The sequence below is a fragment of the Pyrus communis genome, chromosome 10 (genome assembly GCF_041283825.1).
Source record: "Pyrus communis isolate YQ-2024b chromosome 10, ASM4128382v1, whole genome shotgun sequence".
In the NCBI taxonomy this organism is placed as follows: Eukaryota; Viridiplantae; Streptophyta; class Magnoliopsida; order Rosales; family Rosaceae; genus Pyrus; species Pyrus communis.
Window position 1 is genome coordinate 17,681,296 of NC_142574.1, and position 12,402 is coordinate 17,693,697.

General features: G+C 37.2%; 1 protein-coding gene and 1 pseudogene across 2 annotated transcripts; one reads left to right on the top strand and one right to left on the bottom strand.

The window, feature by feature from the left end:
- The first annotated feature begins 420 nt into the window (after nt 1-420).
- Nucleotides 421-1,998, top strand: LOC137727775 (putative aquaporin PIP2-8). Of its 2 annotated transcripts, XR_015952143.1 has the most exons (5): nt 421-824; nt 937-1,232; nt 1,336-1,476; nt 1,567-1,760; nt 1,880-1,998. XR_015952143.1 is itself a non-coding variant. In XM_068466590.2 (4 exons), exons 1-4 carry the CDS (start codon nt 536-538, stop codon nt 1,684-1,686), a joined length of 846 nt encoding a protein of 281 aa, XP_068322691.2. In that variant the 5' UTR covers nt 421-535; the 3' UTR covers nt 1,687-1,837. The 2 variants fall into 2 exon arrangements, 1 of the variants encoding a protein (XP_068322691.2); XM_068466590.2 differs by lacking the exon at nt 1,880-1,998 and having other exon boundaries at nt 1,567-1,837.
- A 4,590-nt stretch (nt 1,999-6,588) lies between these two features.
- LOC137727511 (pre-mRNA-splicing factor SYF2 pseudogene) lies at nt 6,589-7,957 on the bottom strand (annotated as a pseudogene).
- Between the last annotated feature and the right edge of the window lie 4,445 nt (nt 7,958-12,402).

The following is a 12,402-nucleotide window of genomic DNA, read 5'->3' on the forward strand; positions in this document are numbered from 1 at the left end:
AGCAGAACCTCCCTAAAACCCTTCTCTCTCTCTCTCTCTCTCTCTCTCTCTCTCTCTCTCTCTCTCATATGATTACATACTAGATTTTTTAATGTGTCGAAAACACGACTTGAAACATAAGTGTTATAATACAAGTAATTATTACATTTTTTTTTTAATTTGTCGAAAAGACAACTTGATACGTAAGTGTTATAATATAAGTAATTATTACACATAATATTCCGATTATGTTTTTGAAACACTAAAATATTTCTTCTCGCTATACTCCTTGGGTCCCACATTCCCTTCCCACTTTCTCTCTCTAGACCGATTATGTTTTTCAAAACACTAAAAAATTTCTTCTCCATCTAACTTTTGACAATCCCAAAAATACCCCTACCTTATCTATTAATGTACCATTCCCCCCCCCCTCCCTCTCCCTCTCTCTCTTTAAAACACGCACACCTAGAACCTCACTCTCCCAAAACCTCCAGAGCCTTCTTCCTTCCGCCGAAAACCCAAGCCTTTTCTGAGAGTTCTCCACCTGTTTGTGAAAATGTCTAAGGAAGTAATCGAGGAGGGACAGGCCCGCCACCATGGGAAGGACTACGTTGACCCACCGCCAGCTCCTCTCTTTGACACGGACGAGCTCAAGCGCTGGTCCTTCTATAGGGCCCTCATCGCCGAGTTCATCGCCACTCTCCTCTTCCTCTACGTCACCGTAGCCACCGTCATCGGCCACAAGTCCTCACCCGGCGACTGCGGCGGCGTTGGCCTTCTGGGCATCGCCTGGGCCTTCGGCGGCATGATTTTCGTCCTCGTCTACTGTACCGCCGGAATCTCTGGTAAAATACCAAAAACCCGCTTCGTTTTCAGCTTAATCTTCGAAACCATGTTGATTTTTCACCCTTTTGGTGCTTGATTTCTGATGGGTTTTGCCGTTGTGGTGTATTTCAGGTGGCCACATTAACCCAGCCGTTACGTTTGGCCTTTTCTTGGCCCGCAAGGTCTCGCTGATCAGAGCCGTGGCTTACATCGTTGCCCAGTGCTTGGGAGCCATCGCAGGCGTTGGGCTGGTGAAGGCCTTCCAGAAGCACAACTACAACTCCCTCGGCGGCGGCGCCAACTCCGTGTCTCCTGGCTACAGCAAGGGCACTGCTCTGGGTGCTGAGATCATCGGCACCTTCGTCCTCGTTTACACCGTCTTCTCAGCCACTGACCCCAAAAGGAGCGCACGTGACTCCCACGTGCCTGTAAGTTTCAACGCTTCGGTCCTTTAACTCTCTTGATGTAAATATTTCTGTATTTTGCTGGGTTTTGAGATTTTGTTGATATGGGTTTGTGCTGGGTTTGCAGGTTTTGGCTCCACTGCCCATTGGGTTTGCTGTGTTTGTTGTGCACCTGGCAACAATCCCCATCACCGGAACTGGAATCAACCCAGCAAGGAGCTTCGGCGCTGCTGTGATATACAACAATGAGAAAGTCTGGGATGACCACGTAAGAATCAAAACTACATGCCATTTTTGAGGTGTTTCTGATGATCTTTTGAGTTTTTAACTGATGAGGTTTTTGATTTTTTGTGTGTAGTGGATCTTCTGGGTCGGACCATTTGTGGGAGCACTGGGAGCGGCGGCGTACCACCAGTACATCCTGAGGGCGGCGGCGATCAAGGCGTTGGGATCATTCCGCAGCAACCCCACCAACTAAAACGAAGTTTGAAGAAAGAAGGGAAGAAAAGAAAAGGGTTACAATGATCTGATGATATTTTGTTCTCTATTTGTTAGTGTGTATTGAGAGGATGGATGATGATCTCATCTTTCTGGTTTCTCTATTTATAATTTAATTTCTTAATTTTAAATTAGCTAGATTTGGATGATGTTTATTAATTTTTGTTCATGAGTAGTGTTTTTTAATTGCTAAGACTACAATATGTCCTCTCTCCTGCCTCTCTAATTAGACTTCTTCCAAAATAAGTCATTCAAAACTCCATTTCATAGTAAAAAACACGTATTTGTCTCACATTATCGTTAGAGTAATATTAGATAAATTAAATATGAATAACAAAAAAAATTGACGATTAAATTATATTTTTAAATTTTAAATTAAAAAACACTTTTTGCTAAGTGACAGAAACAAAAGTTTAGTCCGAGTTGCTCTCATTAGGCAAAGCTTAAAAATTGAAAACCTAGCTTAGTGGCTCTCTCTCTCTCTCTCTCTCTCTCTCCGCCCATGCATTGCACAGGCCAAATTTTTACTTAAAACTGCTTTAGCTGTCACAACTAACTAATTTCTAGTCTCACAAAGTTGCATAAATTGAATCGCGGCCCTTGCTATGCGCGTGGGATTCTTGTCTCGATAGCCTTGGATTCCAGTGGGTTCGTGACACGTGTCCCTTTGAGGAGCAGTGCATTGCATAGATGCCTATACCTAAAAGCCTGCAGGTTTTGACGAGCGAACTGAAAATTTTAATTGTCGTTGAAATATATCACGTGTTTCAAAAAAAATCTGACTGAAACAACTTTTAGTTGCTTTGTACCTCTGAAAAAGTCTGACACGACAGGTGTTGGTCCAACTTTTGGAGCAGCATGGGATTAATTTCGAGGATGACTAGACTGGACAGGACGGGACTATTGTCCATTGAGTGATGCCATTAGGAATGTGAGAATCTAGAAAATTATTTAATCATGTATGTTCGTGGTAAGTAGTACGAATTTCATCAGTTTTCATCAATTATTATATGTGTTTATTTTAAATAAAATATTTAAAATAATTTTTAATTATATGTACGATGAAATTTGGTAATACGTTAATTTGTCCACTATTAGTAGATAAAATAATTTCTTTTACTTTCGAATGAACATGACTAAAAGATTTTCAGAATCCTCACAAAGATGATCAAGAGAGCATCCTCATTCGCAATAGAGGACTTGCATGACAACAAACATCAAAACCATCGAAGTTAGCAGCATCTCAAATCAATAATACGAAATCAAGCCAAAATTTTGATATACATGGATTCATCTTAAGTATTTGATATGCTTCGGTGGTGTATATGCCCTATTTTGACAACATAAAAAATGACTGCATTGCTAACGCTTTAAAATAAATACAATGATACAATACAACCCATCTATATTAAAATGGCAAGAGTTTGAAACACAATTTTGTGTTCTTAAGGCTTCATTTGACTTTGTTTTTCTTTTTTTAAAGGCTATTGCATTTTAAAGTTAAGCAATAAAAAATTATTTGATAAAATTAAAATTTTCTACTTATTTTAAAAGTAATGGTCTTTATACAACAACTTTTTAAAGACTATGTAGGTTATTTTCAAAAGTTATTTTTATATAAAAAAAATAATAAAAATAAATAAATAAACAGAGTTGATAATTTAATGAATATTTTCAATTTCTTTAATACTCTCATTAGTTTTTATAAAATGACATTATTTATTGGAGAACAAAATGAAGGGAAATTTTGAAATAGGTCCAATTTTATTGACTACCTTTTAAAATAGGTCCAATTTTTAGTTATTTTGGACCCATTTCAAAAAACCCCCAAAATGAACACCACTACAATCAACATAACTGCCACCACTGCCACAATCATTATGGCCACCACCATCGTTATTGTTACTGCAACCACCATTGTTGCTACCACCGTCATTATTGCCACCACAACACAACCGCAACCACTGCCTCTCCTACTACCATTGTTACCTCTATACCCCAATCACCACACCTTAGTATTGGCACCACCATACCCCTATTATTTGTGCTGCCAGCACCGCCACCCTTGCCCTCACTACATGTCCAATTTTTTCATTATATACATATATCACTTCTACATTAAACTTTTTTTATTGCTTTTCATAGTCACAACACTTTTACAAATTCGATTCTCAAATGTTTAACTACTTTATTTTACAGCTGATTATTCTTGAAACACAACAAAAATAATTTTTAAGAATGCACAGTAATGTTAAACTAGCCCTAAGTAATATTATTGTCAGGGATGAATGGCATGCCATGCAGCCTGCATTTGCCACACAATGGAGTGCATGTCATGGGAAGCACGTGGGTGGGGTGAAGCTCATAGATTACGCTCATAGAAAATTAATTACAAATTTCAAAAAAAGAAAGAAGAGGAAAGTAGAAAATTACCTTTTTGTATTATTTTACTTTTATTTATTGGTCTCGTGTTTTTCACGAGGAGAGAGAGACAGGGAGAGGGAGAAAGTGGTCATCACAGTGTCAAAAATGGTATGTTTGGGGGGTCGCTGTGTGTGGTCCTCACCTGCCTGCTACCAGTGAGGCTGAGGTTTGAGTTGCGGTTCAAATTATTTCATCAAGCTGCTCCTTATTTATTTTTCTTTTCCAGTATTTCTTTTCATAAGCATAATCAAAACGCTCTCTAGAGGAAGAGACAGACTTGCACCTCTTGGGATGCTATAGCGGTATTTCAAACTAATCATAATTTGTGTATGACGATTGAGGTAAACTCTATCGTGTTTTACTTTTGATACTAAAGATATTTGAAAAATTGGAGAGAAAATCAAACTCTAAACCTCATATGCATGGTGAATGATAATGTAATTGAGCTACAAACCTTCTTTTATGATGCTATTCTGCCATGGTCTATTATGGAATGTACTTATAATCTTAGAATCTAACTCGACCATCATAGTATAAATTATAACATCAATTTACTCTATCACGTGACAAAATGTTTATTCAACGTTGAAATTGAAATGGTAAAAGAAAAATAATTATCCAGCTCAAAAATTAGAAAAAACAAAATATGCATGAGAAGAAAACAAGAGTGCGAATACCCCACTACCTCACATACAATTCCAGAGAGTGGCTACCCTAAAAAAGTTGTACATGCAATTCAATACCATTTTTTTTTTGTATGCTATCCACACATCCTATTTTACTTCTCACACATTCCTTAATAATTTATATCCATTGATCTTCTTCAATTCATCTGATCCGACAACCAAAACTTAAAAAGGTATGTAAGAAGTAAAATGGAATGTGTGAATATCATAATCTCTTTTTTTTTCACCCTCTTTGGAGGCTACCGTATACGACCGTTAACTTCAACAACCCTCTATTGTTTCTGTTCATTATTTTTCCTTCAAAATAAGCAAAAGAGAGAAAAAAAAAAAAAAAGAAGTCTTATCCTTGTAATCAATCACTGTGAAGAACATGTTCCAGAGAAGAGAATATAGTGAAGATAATTTTCTTTTGAATTTAGCTACTCTTTTCACTTTCATGGTGAAAGAAAGAAAGAAAAGGGGAATAATCTGGATGGGTGGGGATGGGGCCAATCAAACATTGAAAAGCAGTGCAAAAGAGCTACAACATTTGAGAGTTTTGCAGGTCCTTTATGGATCAGCATATGTAAGGATAAGAATCCTTATGATCAAGGAATGTGAGTTGTTGGATAAAAATTCAACGGTTATAGATAAGGAAGTTCTTTTAAAGTTATAATAATTATAACCGTTTAATGTTGAATTTTCATCCAACGGTCCATACTTCTTAATCATGAGGATCCTCGTCCTTATATATAGGAGAGGGTCCTGATCCGTCCATTATATTTCCCTTTTGGAAAATCCCATTATTCATGAAATTTTAAAGCTTGTATAAACAGGACTCGAATATAGAAAGTTTTAGTTAACCATCACCTCAGGTCTCCAATCTGATAGGATAGGACTTGTTTAATTTAAGCACTTAAGATAAAGATGATATTAGCAATTCCACATAATTCTAGGCATTTCCATGTCATTCTCTAATAAATTCCCTAGATAATCGGGCGGATTCAAATAGACAGTCAACTACGATGCAGATGAGTGGAGAAGAAAATTTATGTTTCCTTTGTACTCTTACCCCGCAGAGACGTCGGCAGCCGACCTCTGCGGGAGAATATAAGCAATACGTAAGCAGAAACGAATTCTAACAAAATATTAAATATCGATGTCGTAGGTAAAAGTAAATAAACAAACAATCTCAAAATAAGTACCCAAGAGATTTAACGTGATTTAGAGTACAACCTACATCCACGGACAAAAATTTCACTAAACAAACAGAGATTACAAAATAATGTATAACTTTCACAACCCAAATCCTAAAAATTACAAACCCTAAACCAAATGAATAGAGAACAAAAAACAAACGAAAAATGTTCGCCCAAATTATTCACTAACTCACAAACTCACCAAATTGCCACACCAATGAGCCACACAAAATAAAACAAACCCTAAGGTCTTATTTATAGAGCATAGGACTTAGGTTTACACAGGAATCCTAATAGGAAGTAAAATTCAAAACCTAATTGGCAAGAAAATCAAATCCCTATCTTATAAGGATAAAGAATCCAACAAGGAAATGAAAAACTCAACCCAAATAGGACACAATTAACTAACCTAAATAGGATTCCAAAACGAAATGGGTAATACAAACCAAATTTCTGAATCATCTTAATTTTGGGTTGGAAATCACAACAATCTCCACACGAAAACTTGTTATGCCACTTCAACTATAACAAAATCTGAATTTCACAAACCATTTTACCTTTAGATTCCAACATGTATTACAATTGAGAGGCACCAAAGCTGCCAGCAGCACTAAGCCGAGGGAATCTCAAGTGTTCCCCATCAACCAATTGACTTTGCAATTAGACAACACATCAAAAGGCAATGCATTTTGATACGTTTACCTTAGTCAGACAATGCAGTTCCCCGCTCTCAAATCCTCTTGTTGAAATGCTCATTGCGGTCATTGATCGAGTCGATATCTTTCTCATCGTGGAAACTCCTCCTTCTGCTGAAGGAAGCGGCCTTCTTTTCCCGATCCTTGAGTTCCTTCACCATCTTGTCAAGTTTATCCTCTGATATCTCTGGAGCATGCACCATAAAAAGAAAAAAAATTCAGGGATTAGAGTACATTTTTAACCAGACTACCAGGAATAATCGGATTCCTTGAAAGAAAAATACCTTCCCATATTGGAGGCTGGAAGCTTCACGATAAAACTCCGGATCAGCTTCTTTCATCCTAAACCCTAAACCCTAAACGAGTTAAATATGTATTTCCTTTCCCCATATCTTATCTAATCCTCATTTAATGTTAACCTAAGCCATTCCAGGTTACATCAACAAACTTTCTCTAATATACTATAACATCAAAATCAGATTGAACTCGATAAAATACAGCTAGAAGTAAGTTCTGAAACAAAGGAACATGAAGAGCACACGTGTTAACAAGGAACTGAGGAGAAAAGCTATAATTTTAACCAAAAAAAAATGAAAGAACAACGAATTAATGAGCAGAAATCATAGAGCAAACCATCCCATCCAACTGGGGCAGGATCCTTTCCCATTTCTTATATTTTGCCTCTGCCATCTCTTGGGTATCCAGCATGTATATGCGCTTTTCATATCCAAACCATTTGCATCTAGAAGTTTGCCAATTCTTTTCTTCCTTTCTTCAACCCATTTTCGTTTCGAAATTCCCCTGGACTCTGATCGAGATTCCAGTCTTTTCTTTTCAGCCGTAATATCCGTTTGATTTTGTTTTTGTTTTTGTTTTTTTGTTTTGTTTTGTTTTTTTTTTTTTTTTTTGCCACAGCCTATATAAAAGTTACAGTTAAATAAATAGATGAGAGAATGGAACAGCTTTCTGTTTGAGTGTCTGATCAACTTCGCGACAATGGCTTCTACTTTATAAATTTTCAGAAAACCTTACCAGCTTCTTCCTCAATTCCGCCATTTTTTTCTTCCTGTTAAGTTTTGGAAGTCTCCTTCCTCATTCTCCTCGAGATGATGGGCATCGCCATCATCAGCATGTTCTTCAGAATCTGATTGAATTTGAGGCATTCGAGCCTTGGCTTCGGCATTAACTGTAAAGTAACACTCGCTGCATTCATGGTACGGAGTGGATGCATTTCTGCAATCCGGGTGAGCTCTTTGCTCGTCAGACATGATTTCTGCCTTTCGAAACTTCTATATCTTTGCAGCTACCTGAAATCAATACTCCATCAGTTAAACCCAGCTACTGAAGTTCCTTCAAAGTATCCAACAAAATCCCAAAAAGCCTGGGCTTTGTGCAAGACCGACCAAGGCCAACACATATCAGAAGATCGTAACCATCGCTACGTTTGGCAGCCGAGAAAACTGAAAGGGATAAAAAGAACAAATGAATACTACAAGTTCTAGAAAAACAAAACACCCAATAACGTTTAGAATTGGCCAGTTTGTAGTGATAGATTCGTTGAGATAAGTAAGAACTTTTCTTATTTGAATTTGGGTTTTGAATTGAAATAGGTAAACTGAGATGGTAAGTCACAAAGAATGCTAATGAAATAACATCATAACCCCAACATGTTGTTGAAAAAGTAAGACCATGGAGAAGATTCGTAGTTATTTACATTAGGAATAAAAATCAAACAAAAAGTGTACGGAGTGCACTAGCGAAAGAGAATAAGAAAAGAAAAGAAAAAAACAGGTTGTCCACATTAAGTATAAAATTCCCTTTTTGCCCTCAGACAGTTGTCATGTGCAGTGCACATGACCAAGATGGATGAAAATTTCAAAATCTTACACCGGGGGAAAATTGGCCAATTATAAAAGCTCAAAGGGTAATCGGCTAAAATTAAAGTACATGGGGAAAATGGCAAATTATAAAGTTCATGGGTAATTGACTAAAATTAAAGTTCAGAAAAGAAATTGGCAGCTCCTCTCAAGTTTGGGTTAGGGATGGAAATTAACAATACCTCTAAACAAATGACACGTGTCATTTGAAAAAGTGCAAATGTCCAGATGCAAAAGTTAAGGCAAAGGTTGCTAGCGTTCCTGTTTTTTCGCATTTGCATACATCTCCCAAAGTTTCAGCAAATCCCTATCCAATAGCCAAAATCCAAATGGGAGGAAGCTGCTACAAGTATGGTCTTGAGTTGACTAATATGGGCACAAACAAGAACCTTGGTAGTTTACAAGGTATTATAGGGGTGGGCTCTGAAAACCAAAACTGGAAAAAAAAAATAAAAAAAAAATAAAAAAAATCAAACCAAACCAAACCACACCAAACCGATTAAAAATCGACCCAAACAAAATTCAATTTCGGTTTTGGTGGTTCAAAAATCGAACCGACTGAAATATAAATTAATATATTTTATTTATTTAGGTAAGGTATTGATTCTCCAAGCTTAATTCTGAGTCAATTATTAGCCTGATACATGTGGATGCAAATTTTTGCCATCTTCTTCTTTAATGAAAATGCACTTGCAAATGTTTAGAAAGGAAAATGCACCTGCAAATTTTCGCCCTACTCTCGAACTATTATTTTCGGGAATAATTATCGGTGACAAGCCCAACTAGACACTAGTTTAATTAACTATCATTACTTACGTTTCCTACTTCAATTTCTTGATTCTTCACATATTAATTTATGACCAACATTTAACTACCAAAACATAAGGTTAAATCTCACATTTTCCACTAATGTCCCTCACATTGCTCAATTCCCCAAACAAGGCTATTGTCTCAATTATTTAGTCTCATTTATTGTATGGCTACATCTAACGTCTCGTTAGACTGCCTATGTACCCTAACAGAGATCAAGCCATTCGTAGTTTGCGCTAGTACTTCAAAGCATTCATAGTAATTATATGTAGGTAATATGCATAAGTTAACTTAAAATGTTTATGGAATTATCAATCATGTGTATATATACGATAGAAAGGAAAAGACCTACTCACTTGAGGTCCACGCTACGACTCCCTAGCACTAATATCGAGACATCACAAACCAACGTCGCCTGGAACAATGATCAAATCACATCTCAAAGTTCTTACCAATAGAATACATAATTTACATAAAACACATCCCTACGAAATTTAGTCCGGAAGATCTGCATCACGGATTTCCGATCCATTACTTGCAAAGATTCACATTATGTTCCTAGAACAATATCCTAATGTTCCATTACGATCCAACGGTCGGATCTCCGCCAATTGCCAAAACCAAGTGGTGGTCAACATTTTATCTTGTGACCTTACAAATCCAATTCGGGAAGATCCGTACATCGGATTCCTGATCCGTAAGTTTATTGGTCCTCAAATATTATGTAGTATAATGTATTAAAGTTTGGTTATGATCCAACGGTCGAATCGTCGATTCACACTTTTACCAAATAACGTATCGTAGAGAATTTAGGTTCCAACCATCAACCTATGTCATACAATTATCAAAACTGAACTTAATGCATCTAATTTAGCCTAAGAATGACATCGACAGCCCCCTGGCTCCCTGGCCATGCGCCGCCTCGACTCGCTGGAAAATCCAACTATTTCTAAAAATTCTAGAAATGAAGATCTCAAAGAGTAGAGCAAACTTTATACCTGCGGCCAAGTCCAATTTGGCCTGGGAAGGCTCCCATTTGCCTCGAACCCGCCGGAAACCCTAGTTTTGGGTGTATTCGATTCAACTCCAAGGATGCTCCGACGTCCCTACCATCGTTTGGGCTTTGTTCCAAACCTCAAAGGGGGGCTAAAAGTGGTGGTAATTGAGCAAGAACGTTTCAGATTTAGTGGATCTCCACCTAAGGCCAACGCACCCACCATAGGTATTCTCCTAAAAATTGAACTCCCCCTCGTCGTTTTTAGTGTAAAAATGGAAGAGGGATCGATTGGCCTTGAGGTAAGGATCATTTTGACACCAAGATCGTCATCCATGGTGGCCGGAGTTGGGAGATAGAATCGAGTCGGATCACAGTTCATCAAGGGAACCGCCCGATCCCCTGCTTCTTCTCCTCCCTCATTTCCTTCCTAGTTCTTCTCTACCATTCGTCACTCTCTCTCTCCTTTTTCCTGATTGGGCAGCGCCCATCCTATTTCTCTCCCTCTCCTTCGCTGCCATTAGGCAACCTTCCCCTTTTTTCTTTTCTCTTCTTCTTCCCTCCTAAATAACTAAAAGATATTAATATAAGATTATAAAAATATAAATAGTAACTAAAACAAAAGTACTTCTCGGGTTTACAGTTCCGTAACCGTAACTCCAAATTCGCTTCTGCTTATGCCTATGCGTTCGTACCGTTGAGTACTACAGGAATACTCAAAAGGAATATCTTGTACGTCTCATTATACGTTGGTCAACGAAAGTCAATACCCTCGCCTCAATGGCCTTTTCGTAAAATCATGCTTTTAAAATTTGTAAAAACATAAAATTAGGGACGGGTCGTCACATAAACCCCTAACATGTTGTTGAAAAAGTAAGACATGGAGAATATGAATGAAAAATTGGACAAAAATTCCAAAATCTTACACCAGGGGGAAATTGGCCAATTATAAAAGCTCATGGGATAATCAGCTAAAATTAAAGTTCATGGTGAAATTGACCAATTATAAAGTTCATTGGTAATTCGCTAAAATTAAAATTTAGAGGAGAAATTGGCAGCTCTTTTCAAGTTCGAGTGGGGAAAGGAATCAACAAATACCTCTAAAAAAATGACACATGTCATTTGAAAAAGTGAAAATGTCCACATGCAAAAGTTAGTGCAAAGATTGCTCGCATTGCTCTTTTGGCATATGCATATTTCTTCCCAAATCAACAAATCCCCATCCAACGGCCAAAATCCATGCGGAAGGATGGTGCTACAAGTATGGCCTTGAGTTGGCTAATATGGCACAGACAAGAACCTTGGCAGTTTACAAGGTATTATAGGGGCGGGCTCTGAAAACCGAAATTGAAAAAAAATCGAACTAAATACATAAACTAAAACAAAAAAAACCAAACCGATTGAAAATTGAACCAAACAAAAAACTATTGGTTCAAATTTGGTTTTGGTGGTTCAAAAATCGAACTGATTGAGATATAAATTAAGATTTTATTTATTTATGTTGGGTATTCATTCTCCAAGCTCAATTCTAAATCAACTATTAGCCTGATTTCAACCCAAGGCTAGGTAAACACAACTTCAGACCCAAATATGTTGAGAGCCTTATTCCCTATATTTTTTTTTCTTCATTCTCTCTCTAATCTCTAGGTTAAAAGAAAAAGGAAAAAAAGAAAAATACTAAACTGAACAAAAAAAAAAATTGAAAAAATCGAATCAAACCAAACCAAACAAAAACAAATTGTAAAAATTGAAACGAACCAAACCAAAAAGTAATTTCAAATTGGTTTTCAGTTTTGACAAAATCGAACCAAATGAAACTAAACCCAACCCTAGGATAATATACGAACAAAGCTCCTTCCTATTTGTACAGGAATCTAAAGCGGCTTAAGTGGTTGGCCGAGGCTATTTACCCCTCATCGAAAGTCTTGTATTCGATTCCTCCTCCTCCAATATCGCTTGCATAAAGACGACCAAAAACGACTGCCGAAGCTTAAAACGTTATAAACAAAACATCGTACACAAAGACAAGAAC

Bases quoted from the DNA above. Each gene is read 5' to 3' on its own strand.
- LOC137727775 (XM_068466590.2), top strand. From the start codon at position 536: ATGTCTAAGGAAGTAATCGAGGAGGGACAGGCCCGCCACCATGGGAAG. The intron at 825-936 runs GTAAAATACCAA...GGTGTATTTCAG, and splicing joins CTGTACCGCCGGAATCTCTG to GTGGCCACATTAACCCAGCC. The intron at 1,477-1,566 runs GTAAGAATCAAA...TTTTGTGTGTAG, and splicing joins AGAAAGTCTGGGATGACCAC to TGGATCTTCTGGGTCGGACC.